The sequence below is a fragment of the Fulmarus glacialis genome, unplaced genomic scaffold (assembly GCF_000690835.1).
Source record: "Fulmarus glacialis isolate BGI_N327 unplaced genomic scaffold, ASM69083v1 scaffold907, whole genome shotgun sequence".
NCBI classification, from domain to species: domain Eukaryota; kingdom Metazoa; phylum Chordata; class Aves; order Procellariiformes; family Procellariidae; genus Fulmarus; species Fulmarus glacialis.
Genome location: NW_009222398.1, coordinates 29,200 through 50,007, shown reverse-complemented (window position 1 = coordinate 50,007; position 20,808 = coordinate 29,200). Strand labels below are relative to the sequence as shown.

The 20,808-nt window shown below is 37.5% G+C and overlaps 1 protein-coding gene across 1 annotated transcript in view; it reads right to left on the bottom strand.

Moving 5' to 3' along the window:
• Positions 1 to 20,561, bottom strand: part of KIF13B (kinesin family member 13B) — a 75,334-nt gene extending 54,773 nt beyond the window's left edge. Inside the window, exons 1-11 of the mRNA XM_009581422.1 lie at positions 20,548 to 20,561; positions 19,351 to 19,456; positions 16,928 to 16,988; positions 15,092 to 15,184; positions 14,245 to 14,425; positions 13,752 to 13,839; positions 12,252 to 12,386; positions 10,162 to 10,274; positions 9,608 to 9,719; positions 4,646 to 4,858; positions 1,612 to 1,722 (exon numbers count right to left, since the gene is read on the bottom strand). Coding sequence (XP_009579717.1) covers positions 1,612 to 1,722; positions 4,646 to 4,858; positions 9,608 to 9,719; positions 10,162 to 10,274; positions 12,252 to 12,386; positions 13,752 to 13,839; positions 14,245 to 14,425; positions 15,092 to 15,184; positions 16,928 to 16,988; positions 19,351 to 19,456; positions 20,548 to 20,561 — 1,227 coding nt within the window. The remainder of the gene's footprint in view (positions 1 to 1,611; positions 1,723 to 4,645; positions 4,859 to 9,607; positions 9,720 to 10,161; positions 10,275 to 12,251; positions 12,387 to 13,751; positions 13,840 to 14,244; positions 14,426 to 15,091; positions 15,185 to 16,927; positions 16,989 to 19,350; positions 19,457 to 20,547) is intronic.
• Between the last annotated feature and the right edge of the window lie 247 nt (positions 20,562 to 20,808).

Here is a 20,808-nt window from a genome sequence, read left to right as displayed (position 1 = left end):
GTTCACATAATTCCTTATTATCTACAGAGGTAAAGAACGTGTTGCCCAAAGGAGGACTTGGCCACAGTCTAAATCTCATAGGTTTAACTTAAAGAAAATGAGCCAATTTCTGTTAACTTTTGCTCAACACCTAATTTAATTGACTTAAACATTAAAAGTATGTCAAATACACACTGAAAATGTGAAAAATTGCCTATTCACATAGTCCTTAAGGCTTTGAACCCTTATTGCTGCTCCATTTCTACAGACTGCCTCTTCGATGGCCCTCATTCTTTATGAGGAATCATCCTTTCCTCAAAGATTTACAATTATCTCTCCATCCTACCCACCTACCCCACTACAATTTGACAGACAGATGTTGGTGGATGCTGGCAAAAACCAAAATCACTTGACAAGCCATGATATACGTGCCTTTAACCTTGGGCCTCTGTAAGCCTACTGAAGATGGCAGAAGGTTCTTTCCACTGCCTTCCAAGGGGTCCTGAAACAGCCTTATACTGCACAAACACTAGTCCTTATCCCTCCTCAAAAAAAAAAAAAAAAAAAAAAAAAAAAAAAAAATCACTTTTTCTACAGCTGCAAGGCTCATGAAACTCCCAGCTGCGAAACATTGTAACATACTGAGAGTTTAGAGACAAAGAAGAAGAGAGCTAAAGCAAGCAGCCATATGCAAACATCAATGCAGATTTAGTCTGTAACATTGAGCCCATTACTCCAGTTTTTCAACCTCCTCGCACACTCAGGGTTTCTATGCCTAGAAACTATTGTGTAGGATGAGAGCAGAAATTTTTTATTATTAGTATTTTTCACCCTTATACACAGGGAGGAAAATCCACGCTACAAATCTGCATTGAAAGCCAGGAAGCCCTCGTAGTCACAAGCAGCACTTCTTACAATGGATCTTTAAAACTAAAGTCAACACAGTCTATTCTGATTGTGTCATCTACAAGAGGGCTTTGTATCGGAGGCTCCGTTTTCTCCTTATTTATTACACGCTATTCATCACCTTTCAATAGTCCTCCCCCTCAAAAGCTCCCTACTGCAAATATAAACATCAGCATTTGTATGGTAAGAATTGGAAGTGTCATGCAATAATCGTGGTGACCTGCGCAATTTTTCAACGTAACCATCATCTTCAGTTATGGTCTGAGGCCCTAAATATCAGTGTAAGAGGTATTAAAACACACAGCGATCCTGAACAGTTCTATTTTTTAATATTCTGAATGCCCTTTGCCTTGTGTATTGAGGCACTCTGTATATAACCTTGTATTTAATGCTCTCAACACTCCATCTTTCATCACAGACAACAATTTTACTGTCTGAAGAATATAAAACCCCCGTAATCCTTTCATCCATGGATTATTAATTTTTTAAATAACTTCTCCATTTGCATACAGTGACAATTTATTATTGTCATTGGAATAGTAATCTGGAAGGCACCCAGCTATCACAGGAATTAAGTGAAGCTTTTCAAAAGGGCAGTAAGCTTGACCTACTTACCCATAAATGTGGGGAGAGATTCAGACAATCTCTATGAACTGACAGACAAAGGAAACAAACCTATTTTTCATAAAAAAGGGGTGAGGGCGCACGGGGAAGAAAGCAGCAAACCTGTGCTATCTCCTCGGTTTTTCTTAATTTTTCTTCCCAGGTCACAGTCATTTCCTGAATCAACTTTTCTGATTCCTCCAATCGTTCTTTTAATTCTGGTGATTTCATAGCCTGCAGAAATAAAAGCAAATAAAACAAGAAAGCTTGTTGTGCTTTGTTTTTTTTCACATTGCTGTCACACAGATGAGGAAAAAAGGAAACAAAACATTACTGTTAAGTATGCCTTGGAAAATGAGCAAGTAAAGGGTTTTTTAAAATACATACTGCACATAAATGCAGAATCCATCAAAAAGTTAGTTTAATTAGTTTCAAGTACAGATGCTAAAGTGGAGTTTATATACTTCAAGGCAAACCAATTACATGATACTGGCAGATTTGCACAAAGATATTCAAACACAAATTAATCTAATTTCTATACCAATATGAGTATCCCAAACAACTCGTATCTAAAACAATCTTGTTTCTCAGATACTGCTGATCCGGCTAGCCACCACTGTCTCAGCTTGCTTTCCCTCAAAATGGCAGTTAACATCTCAGTCACTTAAAACTGCCATGCCACCAAAATATTTTTATTGTTCATTTTGATATGGCCTGATGGATGTGATTTTTTCTTTCTACAGCAAATATCAAGGCATCCGAGGTGTTCCGCTTATCCACCTCTACATCTGCATTTTACAAAGCGGATATCAAAAGAAGCCTTATGATGTGCTTCCAGACACCGGAATTCAATTTTCCTGCTAATCCATCATAGCTCTAATTTTGTTTTGTGAAATAGTCAAAGGCCCATGTTCCATCCAAGGACTAACTTGAGAATAAGAAGATACCGCCATCCATCAGACACTCCAAAAACTGAAAGGACATCAACATCTTCTTACTACACATATTTACTTCCTCCAGTCTCAGCAGTGGCATATTCCTCCTGTACTACCTTGAACAGGAAGCCTGTGGACTTCCTTACGTTGTTATTTCATTACTGCTAAGAAGACGAAAATGTTTTTGGCTGGTAGGTATTTATGTAATGCCAATTAAACAATGCAAGCATCGTTCTCCGTCAGATATTCCCTTACCACAAAACCCAAAACTCCTCACAGGAATCCAAATCAAACAGAGCGGCCTCTTTACACTGCAGTTCGTTCAAGAAAAGGAGCAAGTGCCAGGAGTGGAAAATCCTGTTTTAAGAGAGGAGTTTCCTCTGCCTCAAGACACAACAGTCTAGGAACTGTCAGCTGATGTGTCCTGTGTAGTCTTTTTCTGGTTGATTATCTCAAATACCTAAATACAGGATAAAAGGGAACATGAATTCCACCCAGGAAGGAAAGTGAAGCCAATGCAATCTCCAGAACAAAGATTTATTATGACATGATGAGTGCAAAGGCGCTGGACACTATGGAGTAGGACAGGAGGATGAAGCCCAGTTACTCTCAAGGTCTAAGTCTTGTTTGTCTATTTATTTGGACCTGGGGCAAAATTACTCAACATTTTCACATGCTTCAAAAAACGAGCTAGGTAATTCTCCTCACTTCCTACAATGCTTATAAAAACAACAGATCTATGGGCCCAGACTCACACCAGACCAGCAGGTGTGCTTCTCTGCTGAAAGCAGTTAGTTTAAATTCCCAGCTTAGGAAGGACAAGCCCATGGTCTTGGCACAGACAAATTAAAACATGTGATATTAGTTCCGATTAGAAAAGATCAAAATGTGTGGATTTAAAAAGAAAGGGGAAAAGAGGATAATGCCTTACTCTTCTGGGGATGGGGGAAAAGTAAACTGTCAAGTTCTGTTCTGCCTTGGCTGTTTAGGAGAGAAAAGGATACTGACACCAAAGGGGGGGGGAATCAAAACCACAGCTTGGTAACCTCTAGACTTGGATATGAGCTTTGAAAATGTAACCTGATTGTCATAACGGGTCAACGTTTTTGTTCACTTACAAACAAGTCATTTATGCACATTTCTGTAAGAACAATTAGATGGGCTACAAATGTAATAAACTGACAAGACAATGAATGTGTTTTTTGACCCTTACTGTGTAGCCTCTTAATAGCCAACTACACTGTTTTTTCCATGCTCTTTGTCAATGCCACCAAGATGACAACTAGGGTGGGATTGTAATACTTGGCAAAGGAAATATTTATTACTTCATATTTAGGAAACACTACTTCATTACTTTGGAAAGCTGCCATTATTTTGGCATTAATGCTCACAAATGAAACAAATAGGGAGTACTTGCATCTCTCAGAGTACTGTTAAGTCTGTGGTTCATATTTTAGAGGAATTTTTAGATATTTAACTTGAGATACCTTAAAGAAACTGATATACACTTATTGGATGCTTAGCATATTAGGCAGCTCAAACGAGAACAGTCCAAAATTCACTAGTCATTTCTAATATCACAGCCAGCATTGCCTGCATACCTTATGAGGCAAATACTGTAATCATAATTTTTCTGAACTGCAAAATAGATGGATTAGATCACCATTGCTTTTCCACATTTGAGAACAGAACTCAGAATTACGCTAATTCTTGGCCTTCATCTAACATTTAGACCATGCTCCTTTCACAATTTCATTGAGGTAGCTATGCAGATATTCATAATATTGTCTAGCACTTGTAAGAGATTCAATTTAGAACAGTTAAAGCTTGTAAGCAAGCAAGCATTAGTTAACTGAATTCACATCTCGCAGGATGTAGCCACATTGAATTCTTAAAATACACCAGCAAAGCTCTGCCTATAAACTGCACGATCTTAACCCTCCACCCCTATTCCTGCCTCCATGTCCTCTTGCTTTTGATCCGTATCTTGCAAAAAAACCAAGATTGCTCAACAGGGTGTTCAAACAGAACCTGATATCTCACGTTATCACTAGTGTTTCAAGACTGATGTGCAGAAAAATGGAAAGAAGTGATATAAAGGGAGATTTCTCATAGATACCATGTAGTAATTCTTTGCGGCATTCATTTTTGAGAGGCAGGTAAGAAAGTCCTGACAACAGGGTTTACAGGACTTACTGGCTAGTCAAGACTAAAATTTGTACCTCTGCTTTTGTGAGCTGTTCTCGCAGCTTCTCCACTTCCTCACGGAGCTCCCGAATAATGCGAGCATTGGGGTCTTCATTCACCACGGCATGATTAACAATGTTCTTGGCCCGATCTGCATACCTCAGTGTTGAAAGGGTCTCATCGTAGTTGTCTGCTGCCGGGCTTACTGTTGCTACCATGGCAGTCTTGCTGTTACCACCAAGGCTATCCTGGAAAGTAGTAGAGGTTATAAATTAAAAAAGAAGGTTCCTTTGGTTTTAGCCAATCAATGAACTTAGGCAGTGAATAATAATCTAGGGTTGGAAGTAAATGGGGGGCAACTAGTAACAGAAACATTTTTGTCAGAGCTCCTCAGTTCAAAATTAATATTTTAAGCTGTGTAAATCAAGGAAAGTTGTTATTTTCAATTGTCTTTTTTTTTTTTAAAGCACATTTAGGAAATGTCATTCTTGGCTTTCAGAATCAGTTTCAGTTTAAACAGGAATGAAAACAGTCCCTTTTTTGGGCTTTATGGTGCCTAGTAAGAGCTTCAAAGGTTTACTTCCATGTTTTCTGCTTAGGTTTATAAATCAGAAATATAAGCATTTCAGCATTAGACTTCTCAGATACTGTTGAAGGAGCTCAGGAAAGATCATGATGAATTCAGAATATCTTATTTGAAAGACTGGAAGCGAGATGGTTCCAGTAAGTACTTAATTTAAATTACTTAAAGATCTCCTCATAAACAATAGTTGAATTTACCCTTATAAATATTTCAGAACGTGGCCCTTCCTTTCCCCCCACTTACACAGCTCACAAATCTAAATCGAGTTATATAAGAAATTACCCTTTTGGAATTTGGTTGACAGAGAAGAAGGGTGTGAAACCACATGCCTGCAAGGCAGTGTGTCGGGGGAGTCGGGGAAGGAAGGCAGCGTTCAATCTTTTTATTGATCTCAAAATTGTCTTTTACAATTTTGGCCAGTCTAAATGATAAAATACTCTGGTTTGAATTTTGCAGCAATTTTTTTTTTTGGTTGGTTGGGTTTTTTGGGGTTTTGTGTTTGGTTTTGTTTGTTGGTTTGTTTGTTTGTTTTTTACCCAATATCCCTTTCTGAGACAAACCATGCTTTTAACTTTCATCTTCAATAACCCATGAAATCTAGCTCAGGCATTGCAACTAGAACAATCTGACTACATTAGCTGCTTGTCTAACCATTTCAATTACAAAGCACACACATAGCTTTCCCTAGCAATCATTAAAATGCCCCTTTAAGTATTTCCTTAAGACTCTCTTTTTTGCTGCATGATGCCTAAAATAATTTGACAGCAGTCTGGCTGCTTCAGTGGTCAGACAAGCACTGACCACACAGACCAATGTTGCTTCGCTGCTGCACTGGCAGCACTCTGCTGTCTCCGGTTACGCAAAAGGGCTGTTAGCTCTTTGGGTAGAGAATATAATTTCATTTGTATAGTGTTCAGCACAGTGAGGTACACCAGCATGGTTAGCACTTGCAGGAAAGAGTATTTATAGAGAAGTCAATCGAAAATAACAGCCTTCTGACTGATACCAGCGTGGTTTTTTTTCTCATCCGAGGAGCAGCCAATGTTTACTCCCATAAATACATAGCTTGGGAGGATCCACTCTGTAACACACAAATGTTTTTCCAGAGCATCTACTGAAAACTTTAAGACCAACAAGAGCACATGACTCATTCGATGGGATTTCTGGCTCTACAGAAGCCAGGACTTTTCTTCAATCCCTCAACGATTTTCAAAAATTAGGAAAAACGCTCTGTAACTGCAATCCCTGTTATACATATAAAGATTAAGTTTATCAGGGAGCTGGCCAGGTACTTTGGTTTCCAAATCAAACCTTAACAGTTTGCACTTTGGGAACCTCCTTCGCCACACTAATTAGCTCCAAAATGGGATTAATTCACTATTTGAATTGCAACTCTGCTGTACAGGCAGCTGAGAATGCTGTTACAGTGATACACCGTAATTCACAAAACACCCATTATAAATTGGGTAAAGTTCTCTTGTATGGTGGCTATTCAAGCCCAATGGCAGACTGTCCAATAAAGTTTTATACATAAAACCGTGGTGCTGATTTCACTCGTTTCTTTAATGTCAAGCAAGAAAGATAGACAAATAGTAAGCTAGCCTCTCATTAGCGAAGACAGCATCTGCAAATTACCCTGGAAAGGCTGGGATTGCATGTGATAGAGAGAGACACAGAGTGGAAATAAATAAGCTTATTTATTTCTAAGACTAAACTAGCACAGTCTTCTCTAGCACCAAGATTACTGCGAAAAGAACTTACAATGTAAAGATTCGTAATTATATTTTTAAAAGCAGCCATCAGTAAAACATACAGGGCTTCTGAAAAAAATGGGAAAATGAGATGTTTGTATCAATAGAATTAGATAAAACCAAGAGGTTAAAGAGTTGATAAGCTATTCTGCTTCCCACACATAACCTGACACCACTCTTCAAGCCTCCTCTTGCAATAATATTTTTCACCTGGTGCTTTCGTCGAGAAATCCTCAACAAAATTAAAGACAAAGTGTTAGATCTTAAGATCTCCTGAACTCTACTGGTTTCTCAGATACGTGAGAGACTCTATATGACACATTACTAGCGTTAGAACACATTTACTCCACTTTGGCATCAGAATTAAAAGTTGAAAGCTAGAAAGATAGCCCACCATCTCATGGCTTCTACAAACAGGCCTCTTTAAACGAATAAATCCCTCCTTTGATCTTCAATTAAAAAAATGTTTAAATTTTCCCCTTTCAAAATAAAGCTTCTCTTCAGTGAGCTTGTTTGTAAAAAATCCAAAAGCCCCAAACCTTTTGTTTGCAGTTAACATAGCTGGATGTTAAAGACACAAAGAAGGTTTGCTTGAAAGAAGGCGGAACAAAAGTGTGCTTCTATTTATGAGCTAAAGCATGTGCTGTGTATGGCCATCGTCCTCGTAGCTACAATGCATCAGACAGGTGCTAAACAGGAATCTCAGTCTGCTTGCTGGATTTGTTTAGAAATGGAACAGCATAACTAATTCTAACAACAACGCTAGAAGTTCGTCAGGAAAGTTTCCACTCTGCTTGCTCAAACTGTTACAGCCCCATCAGGAACCCAAGCACACATGCCACTAAAGCAAACTAAAGCAAGCTGCATGCTGGTTTTGTTCCCATCTTTGCAGAGAGCCAAAAAGCACTTGCTTAATTAGAGTAAAAACTCATTGTAAATACACAGAGGCAAAAATACATTTAAACACTAAAAAAGTCTTAGCCAAGGAACACTGTGAAATGAGGATTTATTTTATTGTAGAAAAGCATAGACACTGTTTCTGTTACGCCATTCTGATTTTTATGTGGCCCTCATGACTGTACTATTTGATGTCCAGTACCTGTGATGTTTATACTGGGGAAAGAAGATAAATCATTTCACAGTAGTCATGCTAAAAGTTTCATTAAAAGACAACACTGAGAAAAATGAAGGCTTGTGGTGTCAAGGGGTTACATGAGTAGATTTTATTTTACTTAAGCACTGAAGTCAACTTTGTTTTCAAATCTCCTTAAGGAAAACATCTTTTTTAATCTCCACACCTTTGTATAACCTGCAAGTAACTTTTTCTTTCCACACGTGCAGTTAAATGATAGAGACGTCGAAGTCAAACTACATCTAAAAACATTGCTAAGAATGGGTGGGGAAGCAAAGCAGAGTATTTGAGACAACAAAATCTAGCCAGAGCACCTACAAACGTAAGGGGACAAAAAAAAGGCTGGTGGTGCCAAAAATCAGTTTCTTCCCAGATTATATCTTTCTACTAACAAATATCTTAGTTGCTCCTTGATAACAATAAACAGAGCCCAAGGAAAAAAGGAAACTTGGTAAGTTAGTATTTCTATGAGACATGGTTATGAAACATCCTGGCAATCAATGATAAAAGAGAAAAATTTTAACAAAATGACAGGTTACAAAAATGAAACTGAAGTCATCTACATATGACACCTAATTCAATAATCCTTCAAAATCCAAGTCAACCAAGACCACTCAAGCTGTACCAGGCAAGATAAGAAAAAGACAAACAAGCCACCTTTACTAGCAGGCAAGCTTTTTACAGATAGAAGTGGCTACAATTGTGCTTGCCACTCATTCAGAGAACGGGAGAAATCTAGATGACGACTATAGCTAAAATCAAACTTGCACTCCCAAGATTTTTCGTCATCAGGCTACCATGCTTTACAGCCACTGTATCTAGGAAGTGGGAAGAACAAAAAAAACAAAAGCTTGCCTTTTAATTCAACATATGTAAAACGCATATTTAACAATTTGTTTTTTCATTTAGCCCTTACAGATCTTCATCCAAGTGCCATCACGATACACTCTTTTTTTCCCCCAAAATAATACCAAATAGAGTCCTATGCAGTACAGAAAATGATTTAACTGCTTATTTCACATGAATACGGGGTATAAAGTCTTCTGACCTGTTCCTCAGACTGTAACTGGGATAATGCCCTGCAATTATACTCTGCTGACAAAAGTAGATTATATTAACAAATATATTAGACAATTAGGAAAAGGTAATAGTCTTAATCAAAATCTTCAAAGCTAACCATGCCAGTATGTAAAATTCAGTTGCAGGTGGCAATAGCCCAAATTAAATTAGCCCCAAGGTTGTGTGTGAAGCTGTATGTAAACTGACCCATAAAAGAAAATGTCCTTTTTTTTCTTTTTTTTTAAAGTTCCGTATTCTTCAGGCTGTTACAGGTCAGCAGAAGACAGGGAACATATTTAGTCTGTAGAGATACTAAAGGCTTACATCCAGCTAATTTTCCAAAGACAATTATGGTTAACATCAAAACCAGAAAACGAGGCAAAAGAATAGTGTTTTATTTCATTGAATGGGACTCTTCTCCCCTTTTCCTCCCTTCTATTTCTCTTTAAAAAACCAAGATCAGAGTACTTACTTTAAGTAACCAAGTGAGCACAGAATCACGATAAGGAACAAATTTGTTCTTGTTCTTGCCAGCAGCCTGATCTGCCAGGGCAGAAATAACCAGCCCAAGTGTTGTGAGGGATCTGCACAGAGAACGCAAGCAGTCATTAACAAGTGTAAATATTCATAAGTCAAATGCATATTTAAACAGTCACTTTCTCTCCAAAAATGAGCTCCGAGGAAAAAGTTCCTAGTACAGTCTTGATCATTCTTCTCCCACAGAAACTCTACTCCTTGTTTTCAGTATATGTTTTCAGCCTTAATAATCATGTCTTCACAATGCAATTATGTGGTAGTTGCAGGAAGACAAGTACAGAGTGAAAAACACCAAACGTTTTAAGTAGGCGGAGATCTCATTCAAAGATCTAAGAGTATCGTATGCCAGAAAGAGAAGTAGAGAGAAGGGAAGAAGAAAACCGGCTACAACATCTAATATTGACTTTACCTTATTTTACAAGTATGCTGTATTTAGCAGCCATGATTGTACTGATGAAAAAAGGAAAATAAATAATCACAGAGTCTTACTTGTTAATGTTGCTTCCTTCTTTCAGCCTGTCTCCTGCAGCACCAGTCTTGGTTGCCCGTTCACTACCTGCTAAGTCCACCAGACTCAGCTTGCCCACCTTCTCACCTGACGTCTGCAGAAGGAACCAGAGAACAGCTACTGTTAGTTCACTCAAATTAAGTTACATAGTTTGATGTATTTCCAAACAAGAATCAAGCTTCATTTCTTGGTGTAAACTCTCTGCAGCTGTTCCAACACCTTTGAAAGTCATCGGACATGAACAGTATTCTGCATTATCTTACTAGCTGCTGCTTCAGAAACAATAGGAGGATTTGAAGTGAAGTCAGATACATTAGTATCTTCAAGACATCTCAGAAATCTCCAGAGGAGAAGAACGCAGGGCATATTAGTAAAATGTTAAACCAAGAAAAATGCAGAGGTAGTACAGGCCAAAGCAAAGACATACGGTCTACAATCCCATCTTGAAAACAGTCTCCTAAAAATCACAGATTTTATACCAAGTTTCTTCTCTGTTTTTCAGAGAGTAGGAATGAACATGACAAGAAGCATGTTATAATTTACGAAAATTATTACAATTGCTAAGTCTCCTATATCCTTAGGAGCCTCCTAGAAAGCAATCCAAGCTATGCGAGTATTTAAACCTGTAACACAGATTTTGTTACAAATCCTTTTATCTCATTTGACCCAAAATGACATTCTGAAACACTCAATGAATTTCATATGTAATTTGAAGTTGAAGAGCTAACTGTCTCTGAGAACAGTTTGCTCACATCCTGCTCTTCTGCAGCATCTACGACTTTAGCATCTCAGTATCACAGTTGCAAAGTGCTACACTCCCTTAAATGAACAGGATAATTAGAATCAATACGCTTTCAAAAACGTTACTCTAAGCCTCTCAAAATATAATGTGATTATCAGGCCATACTGAAACATGTCATTTCCAGGACTGAAAGGACCAGCAGATGGGAAAACAGAGAAATCTGTTCCAGAAATTCACACAGTGATCACTGGAAGATGCAGAAAAGACAGTCAAGCAGAACTACCACCCTGCATCCCGGATGACCATGACCACACGAAAAATATGTATGCTAAGTACGCAGTACAGCCACAGCAAAAATGGAATGACAAACTATGGCAAATCAAATAAAGAACAAGCAAAATGGTTTGGATAAGAACATTGATGGAGACTGAGAAACGAGGAGAAAAAAAATCTGAATGCTCATTATGCTTTACGTTGCATTCAATATTTACGCATACACATGCCTTAGATTTGCTCCGTGGACACTCAAAATTTCTCCAAGGCTTTGAAGACATTAAAGAATTGCCCAAGCACAGAATCTATAAACAAAGTTTAAGGAGCTTTGGTATAGGAAATCTATTTCAATTTTAGTTTATCACCATTTTCTGTGAGGGATTAAATAATATTAACATAAATGTATTTCACAATCCCCTCCAAGGAATATTTATGTATAAGGAAATGTAAAGAAAAATTCTTCCACATTTCAATGTCTTTTAGGTATGTAGTATATATACATAAAAATATTAAATTAATGTCATACAATGCAAGATTTTTGAAATGAGTAAGTGCTTCTGTTTATGAAGTTGATCATTTACACACATTTGCATGAAATAATCCCTTGAAGGAGATTACCAGATGTATACTCAGGTATTCTTCTATTTTTCATCGACACGTTGTATCTTTGGTTTCTGCTCCAAGTCTGTACTACACACCGTTGCTTAAAAAGAAGCGTTTCTTTAGTTTAGATTCTAGATTAGGAGATCCCTCCTGCACCCTCCAGCAGGTCTGCTGCAACTTGGGGCCTGCATTTTTGCTTTCCATTTCAAAAAACACATTTCCACGTACAAACCTATTAAAATTGATTTCCCTATATTGGGGCATAAGCACATGAGCATTACGAGGACTTAGCTAGACAAAGCTAAACACTGATCCAGTGCTAGCAGCGCACAAGGGCAGCAAATGACTTCCTGATGTCCCTTCCAACCAACATTTCTGAGTCTGTAAAATACATTAAAGCAAGAGACACACATCCAAGCTTAACATTTGGACCTTGTAACTTGTTTTACTTACCCCTGATTGTACATCATACAGTGTGTGGGTGAGGATAATCTTGAAGACTGCATGGGACCGACTGCTCTCCTCATTCATGTTGGTTGCAGCCACTGTTCGAGATTTGTTGCCCTCAGACATCAAGGACTCAATGTCCTAGATACAATTTTCACAGCCATAAGTATATCTGCATTAACATTCTTTTCAATTATCTACCGAAACAATCTCATTTTGGTAAAATACAGTAAGTATTTTCCCACTAAGTTTCCCACTATCTGTTCATAAAGTGTGAGAAAAAAATATTGTGATCGCCCCTTTAAAGACTAGAAATTACACAATGTTGGGACATGCACACTCATCCATTACCTCTACCTAGATATTAAATTATCAACAAAAATAACGCACCTGGCATGCCAATACTCAAAAGCAAAGAAAAAAGTGAGGAAACAGCAATACATGTTTGAACACCATAACATTTTAGCCTCAGTTGTCAAACACACATTCCTAAAATCTGCAATACTCACATAAGGCTCAAAGTTTTATAAAACAGAACCACACTGAACAGGTCATTATATTCCTCCTACATATAAGAGCTTATAAAGTCCTCTGATATGTTAAGTTGTGATACGTGAGAAATACACAGCTTCCCTGCTTAAGTGTTTTACAGCAATCCTGTTAAATAGTTAAAACTTTAGAGTCTTGGGCTTAACTTTTAATTAAGCATCTCTAGCTGGATGATGCTAAAAAAACCCAAAAAACAATCAAACAAAAGAACACCACAGACCACTTTGACTCTGTATGCGGTATTACACAAAGCTGCTGGGCAACATGTAAAGGAAAAGCATGCATTCTTGTCTTAACAGAAACCACCAAAGAGAGGTAGATGAATACCTAGAGAGACAGGAAGGGCTGCACCATTTTCATGTTTTGCTTAAGATGACAGAATTCCATCCCATATTTACTCATTTCTTCCACGGTACATTAATGCTTCTTAAAAATTAGGGCATTTTGTGAATGCATATATAAACATTTACTATCCAGCAAGCAAGTTTCACGCAATGTTCTCAAGTATTTGCCTTGTAAACAACCATTAGTTTTATAATTCCGGTGTGCCTGTGTGCTACTGGTAAGTGAAATTACTAGGCAATAGCATGGCAGCCAAAAAGTGACAAAATGTGGTAGTGAAAGCCCGTCTCTGCTAAATCCTGGTTCTGTAATTAATCACAGAGCGCTTTCTCATGGATACAGCGTACACTCGTCTTATGTTTGGGAGGAAAGCTGTTTCATTAAATAGTTGAATTACTTCCAGGATTATTGAATAGTACAGGATAAAGATGAGTTTCTGCTCTTAATTCTGTTCTACCCAGTGATCACAACACAACAATCCTACAGCTTTTCTTGCTCCAAAATCTATGTTACTGCCAGGGCAATTAGAAGTAGCTTAATAATTTTGTCCTGCTTAAGGGACAGTACCCTAGTGTTTAGATGTCAACACAAGCCTTTCATAAAATTGATCCTTACCTTGTAGCTAGCAACAGCTAGTTTGGATAGGCCATCTACGTAAGGACCATAAACACTGTGTTCTCTAACTTTTAATGACTGACGGCTTCTGGTTGGAAAAAAAAAGTTATTTATAAGCACATGACTGACTTAAGACAACATTTATAGAAAGTCAATTTCTCACTGACAGATCTCAAACATGATGGTCTTACAAATACCATAATAAAGCACATAACAAGGACTATAATGCAAACCAAAAAGCCTTATGTCTACACATAAAATGCTGACATAGACATTTTTGTCACTTCATAAAAGAAGCATTAGGGTGAGTTTACTCCAAGCTTTTAGTCTTCCTACTTTATTTTGATTTAAAATGAAAGGACACTGAGATCAGGAAGAAGTGAAAGCCATCCTATGCAAATGCCTTAGATAGGATCCATTAAGGCAAGCTGGTTATGGAAAGGAAGAGTGTATGACAACACATTACGGTGCCGTTGACACACAAATTACTTACCCTTTTGGGTCAAGAAGATCTCTGACTTTCTCATTGTATATCTCCATGTAGGATACTTCCACTTTGAAACTCTGCTCTTCATTTTCCTCCTTCTGTGCTCTTTCAAAGAGTCCACTACAAAGTCTAGGGATTAATCCAGGCTGGTCAGCAGTACCCATCATTGTGTACGATTTTCCAGATCCTGTGTGATTGAATCTATGATTAGTGTACATGCAACAGTTTCTTGCTGTGTGGAACACGGAAAGGAAATAAGAGAGAAGAGGTAAAAAAAAAAAAAAAAAATTTTTTTTGCATTTCAGTGAAAGATACTTGTGCAGTTTTCTATTTTAAAGCAACCAAAACACCATTTAGCTAAAGACTATTTAATTAAAAGGAAAAGCAAAACAAGGAGTTTAGTTCAAACTGACAGAGAAGACTTTTTCAGGTAGGTACAGTCTTACTGTAGATGACAACCCACTAACACCCACATATGTGCCACAATGGGAAAAATCAGGTGCACAAGCATACTCATTTTTGCATATTACATTTAAAATGATGATTAAGATTATTCCAACTACAGATGCAGCAAATATGAGCGATGCACTGAACTCAAGGACGATCACGATCATTCCAAAGATTATAATCTAAGGTGTGAGAAATAAGGGTAGCCAGCAGCAACAGACAAAATCCTATTTCTCATCCTGTCCACCTCATATCTGATGTTACAAAAGAGAAAAACATTTCTTATCTACATCACAAGGCATTTCTCCTGAAACAATGTCACAACAGCCGTGAAAAGAGTCTCCAGTCAGAACATAACACCTTTTGCGTCAACAATATTTTTTGCTTACGTCCAGAAGGGACTTACCAGTTTGCCCATAGGCAAAGATGCAAGCATTATAGCCTTCGAAGGCATTCTGAAGAATATTCTCTCCAAGGCACTTGAAAACAACATCTTGACCTAAGAAATAAAACACACAAGCTAACATCATTACAAAGCAACAGGTTCCCTCCGCCCCTTGATTTGGATTCTTCAATAATTACATAAAAGCAAACAGTTAGTCTTCCTGCTGCTGTTGCCCAAATAACATATTTAGCATCCAGTATTTGCTCCCTCTACAAGAGCAAGACCATCAGCCAGTAGACGTGCTTCAGATTTATGCTACTGTAAAAATCGGAAGCTGTGATTATCATTCATATACTGTGTGTGCTTAAAACAACATCCTATCAATGTTCATACTCAGAAGTTTTATCAGCAGAAAATCTACTACCAGCTGCAGAATTTCACCGACCGGTGAATGACACCACCTCAAAATACAGTGAACCCATACATTTTAACAACCCCCATTTGATTTTAATCTAGAACAATTAGTAGAGCACTAGTTAATTTTACTGTATATGTACAAGGTATTAAATAATACCATGAGGAGATTTTTGCAGAGAAGGAATCACAGCTATGTGGGAGATATTATAGTACAAGACATGCATTAGCAAAATATAGGGTTTATCACTTTTTTTGTAATTGAACTAAATCCGTAGGAACAGCTTTTCGGCTCCTCTTCCAAGCAGAGGAAGAAATGCTTAATATATTTGGGTATTATCTATTTAAACAAAACCTCTATTTTCAGAATTTCTTTTACAAGCAGAGGAACTGAAGTCTGAACAAGACATGGCAGAACTTCATGGACTGAAAAGTCCTCTCAAATATGTTACTGTTCCTGAAAGCTTTTTCTTTCTCTCATTGATTGAAGTCTGTATCTTTACATCCAAGTCCACTCAGAATTCTATGCATGCAAAATTCCCCATCAAAATTACTAATAGCTGTGCCTAGCTAAGCACAGCACAATGGTTTTGGACCAAACACTTCCAATGTCCATAATATAAGTGACAAAGGCGCCTCCATTAGTTTGAGAAACAAAAAATTTACCTTCCTATGTAATTTGTATGGCTGAAAAGTGTCAGGTTTTTCTCAATTCCCCACTAAATTACTATTCATTATTTATGTGTTAGAAAAATTAAAACCTATAAGCATATGAATCTTTTATTTTTCTTGTGGTTTGTTTTTTTTTTAAATAAATGTAAACAAGCTAAACTGATTTCCAATTTTAAGAGATACCAAGTATGAAAGATATAGATCACAAGAGTGGCAAGTCCAAACATATTTCATATTTTACCATAACTATTTGCCAAAATGTGTCATAATAATACACACAAAACTTTTAATTAAATACATTACACATTCTCACCAGACCACGTGAATTCACATACCCCTATATTAAATTAGGCTTTGTTTAATACTCCATTACTAAGTTCTAATATGATGCCAAACTCCCATCAGCACTGTGAAACATGAAATTACATAGAGCAATGTTCCTCAAATCCTGAAAAGAAACTGATCTGACACTTTTAAAATGATGGACTTGGAACAGTATTTTAAATAAAGATGTAAATATGAGTAACCCATTATTGTGATGGATTTCTCAATTTCCTACACTGCAAACAGGTAGCAATGCCTATTGCTATTATCATCTTTAGAGAAGAGAAACAGGAATGATTGAAGATTTTCCTTTTTCTTTTGACAACAAGCAGTCATATAGGGGAAGGCACTTCGTGCCATATGGTCTGTGCCCTGTAGCAAATACAGTATTTTAATTAGATCATTCACACTTGGAGACAACAAGCACAAAGCTACAGTAAATATTACCTGCATATTTTTCTTTGACAGATTCATCCATAGACCAAAAGCAGTGATCGTAAGCAAACACCTGTAGGAAAATAACCAGGAGGACACCTTATAAAAACCATTGCCAAATCAAACATGTTATCCAAATTTTGACAGCACTGTATTATGTTGGCTAACATCACGCTCCTCAAGGCCATTCTGAACATAATACACATTTCCACAGAATTACTTATTTTCTATGAGTTTGAAGCCTAAACAAACACATCTTCCTATATGCAAGCCTGTTCCTTGCTTTTATTTGTTCCTTGTTTTTATTTCTTCCTTTCTACTGTGTGAATCCTTATCCACGCTCTCCAAAAGCTCTCCATGTGGCAACCGAGTGGATGTCAAGGAGCTCTCCTTATCTTCCTTTAAACCCATCCTTGCAATTCATTTTTCACAAGACTTTCTATTTTGCAAACTGACAGATGTCCCCTGGCTGTTCCTGCCTACCATCTCCCAGTGTCTCTTGTCTGCATAAATTAAAAACATGCCTTAGGGTAGGAACCTCTTTCTGTACAAGCAGAGTATGTATTTATACTATATACTGCTGACAAACAGAAGCAGTCATCACCAAAGTCTAATACCTGTAAAGAACAATACAGAGCAAATGAGTTTTATCATGAGAAGAGTAGCACTGTAATCTTTTTAAATAGAAAAGTTTCGATTTTGTGGTAAATCCATTTAAAGGTCCACAGGCACCTTCCATCATGAAAGCTCATCTCTAATATGACAGTGAATATTTTGGGATCTCAGGCTGCAAAACCAGACATTTGCAAAAACAACTCTCCTGGACACCTATTTGTAAAAAAAAAAATCAGGGTAGTATCTGACCTACATTCACACAGGCAAAATCTACTCTGTAGGATGTAAGAAAAGGGAAGTACAATATGTTGCTCTTTGGCTGTTTATTTCTCTAAGCTTAACAAAGGCTGCTCTTTCCCCTTCAGGTGTTCTATATAGCTATGTAGCTAACATTTGCATCGCTTCAGATCACGTTGGCAGAGCAAGCACACCATGTCAGCATCTCACATCCACCTTCTGAACCCTCATTCCATTCTTTCTGAAAATTTCATTTTATCTGTTAACACATTTTCATGTTCCATTTTAGTGAAGTCTGTTGTCTATTCACTAAAGGCACTAACCATGAACTAGCATCTGCATAGATAATCAAACTCAACATTTCTTAACTAGTAAAGATTGTAGGAACAAAATATGTTGCATCATAACTATATTAATAATGAGAAAATCCTAAAAAGAAATACTGAGTCTGTAGTGAATTACCTCAGTTATAGCATTTCCTAATAGATCATATAATGGAATCTGAAAAATCATTTAAGGACTCATGAAGCAATAAAGCAAATCTTCTTCAAACATTTATACTAAGTAAGTAAGAAAAATTACGCGAGAGTCAAAAATCCATACTACCAACACACCCAAACTTACTACCTACGTTTATCAAAATGCTTAGTATTGCAGAATCCTTGAAATTTAAATAACTTACCTTCAAAAATACACTGCTTTTTCCCCCCCCCATACTACATTAATGTCCCAGCATCAAAAGATGAAAGTGGTTATTTTACATCCTCTAATTGAGGAAACAACAGCCTGTTTATTTACATTAAGGTTTTTGGGTTCTTTGAATTTATTATACAATTAAGCATATTAGTATAACATCCCACACCTTCAGAGCATTTAATAAAACATCATTGGCTATATGACCACATCAATAAAGCTGAATCCGGATATGCTAGGATAGAGATAGCTATCTGCATACCAAATACAGAGTCACGGGATCACAAGCCATAACAACAAAATGAGTTTGCTTTAACACAAATACCAGCAAATGCTTTTAAAAGCCCACAAATAACAAGTAGTCTTCCATTCACAGTCTGTAATGCTGAGTATGTATGTTCTCATTCGTTCCTGTGACTCATTTTTTGGCACAGGCTGTACAGTGCTCTTCTGCAGCAAGGAGATGCTTCGAGTTTCTTACTTAACAGCTGATCAACTACAAAGCTGTTTTTCAAAATGCTTTTAGCATTTGGATAACCCAAGACTGAATAAGTGATAATAGTCTTCCATTCACAGTCTGTAATGCTGAGTATGTATGTTCTCATTCGTTCCTGTGACTCATTTTTTGGCACAGGCTGTACAGTGCTCTTCTGCAGCAAGGAGATGCTTCGAGTTTCTTACTTAACAGCTGATCAACTACAAAGCTGTTTTTCAAAATGCTTTTAGCATTTGGATAACCCAAGACTGAATAAGTGATAAGACAATTTTTAACAGCTGATCAACTACAAAGCTGTTTTTTGAAATGCTTTTAGCATTTGGATTACCCAAGACTGAATAAGTGATACGACAATTTTTCACACACTGATTTAACATGCAATAAAAGCCCTTACCTTTGGTTGAGTCCTACTGTTCCCCAAAACATCAGGAGCAGAAAGGATTTGGTATAGGGTTGGGGTAAGAAAGACAAAAGAAAAACAAAGACCATTAGTTGTAGTGCTTTTAGCTTAATTACTCTATTATTAATACCTCATAATTGGAACGCTGTATTTAAAAAGTTCATTTCTCTCTTCAGATCTCCCCTTGCTTACAGATCCCAAGTAATTTTATAAACCAATGCTTATCTCTTTTCAAGAGTAAGGTTTGAGATGCTGCTCTGAATAAGTTGATTTTAAATTCAAAGCCACTGATTCTTCTCATGCTGCCACCATCCCTTCCTCTTTCTCTCCCAGTTTTTTTTTTCCTTGACAGAGGACACTTCTCTCTCTCTAGTTGTGTGGGTGTCACTGTCTCTCAAAAACAAAGTACCCAAGCAACGTAAAAACTTCCAAAACCATTTGAACAGGAACTTCAGGAGAGTTATTCAAGAAGGAAATCTCAGAGTCCAACCCTTGGACTTGCCCAACTCAGTTCTCTCATGGTTGCTGGGACAACAGAGCAAACATTTGTTTCCCTAAAAGAATGAACACAAAATAGCAATTCCTTTAATCTGTTATGTGCATAATTTAAAAGTTTGGTCAGTTTTGGGTTTTTTTTTTTGGTGGGGGGGTTTTTTTGTTTGGTTTGGGCTTTTTTGTTTGTTTGTTTTTTAAACAACAAGTACAAAATTACTGGAGTGACCTTTAAAATAACAGCACAGCATCAGTCAATGCCCCGACAGCAGGTTACGCAGTCTGCCCACAAGCAGAAGACTGGAGAAATGCAGCAAACACACAACAACAAAGAACCAATATTCTCCTTGTCCTGGATCTTCCAAATGAGATTAGGAAGCTCTTGACATCAGTAACAAGTAAAGTCTTGTGACAAGCATCACTGATTTCTTTTGAACAGAGCAGGAGAAAGACATGGGAGCCCTATAAGATTACTCTGAGAGTTCTTGCTGCTCGTATGGGTTGAGAAGTGAGTTTAAAAATAGTAATTTCTCAGCATTGCCTCTCAAAAAAAATTATTTATTAAGCAAGTCCACCATCCCTTTTTACTCAGGCTTGGATCTAATATGCATATCTGTTTGACATAACAGGAACGACAATGACTTTGGATAGCAGTCGGCATGACCTGCTACACAGTATGATTATTTAAGTCAAGGTTACCCCATGACAGCCATGTCGCAGGGTCATTCAAGTAAGCAATAACATGACCACTCTTCCCCCTGCCATCTGGCTAAGTTTGAATAAAAGCTCTCCCAAGGTCCTCGGCAGCATGCTTGGTGCAGATTCTCGACTGTCTCTATCGCTCCTGGGTGGGTTGTAGATATGAAGGCACATTGAGGGAATCTCCTTCACCAGGGCTTTGATCCAGACACCGAAGACACCAGAGAGCCCGCCTGGATTACTCTAAGAGAGACGCAAGAG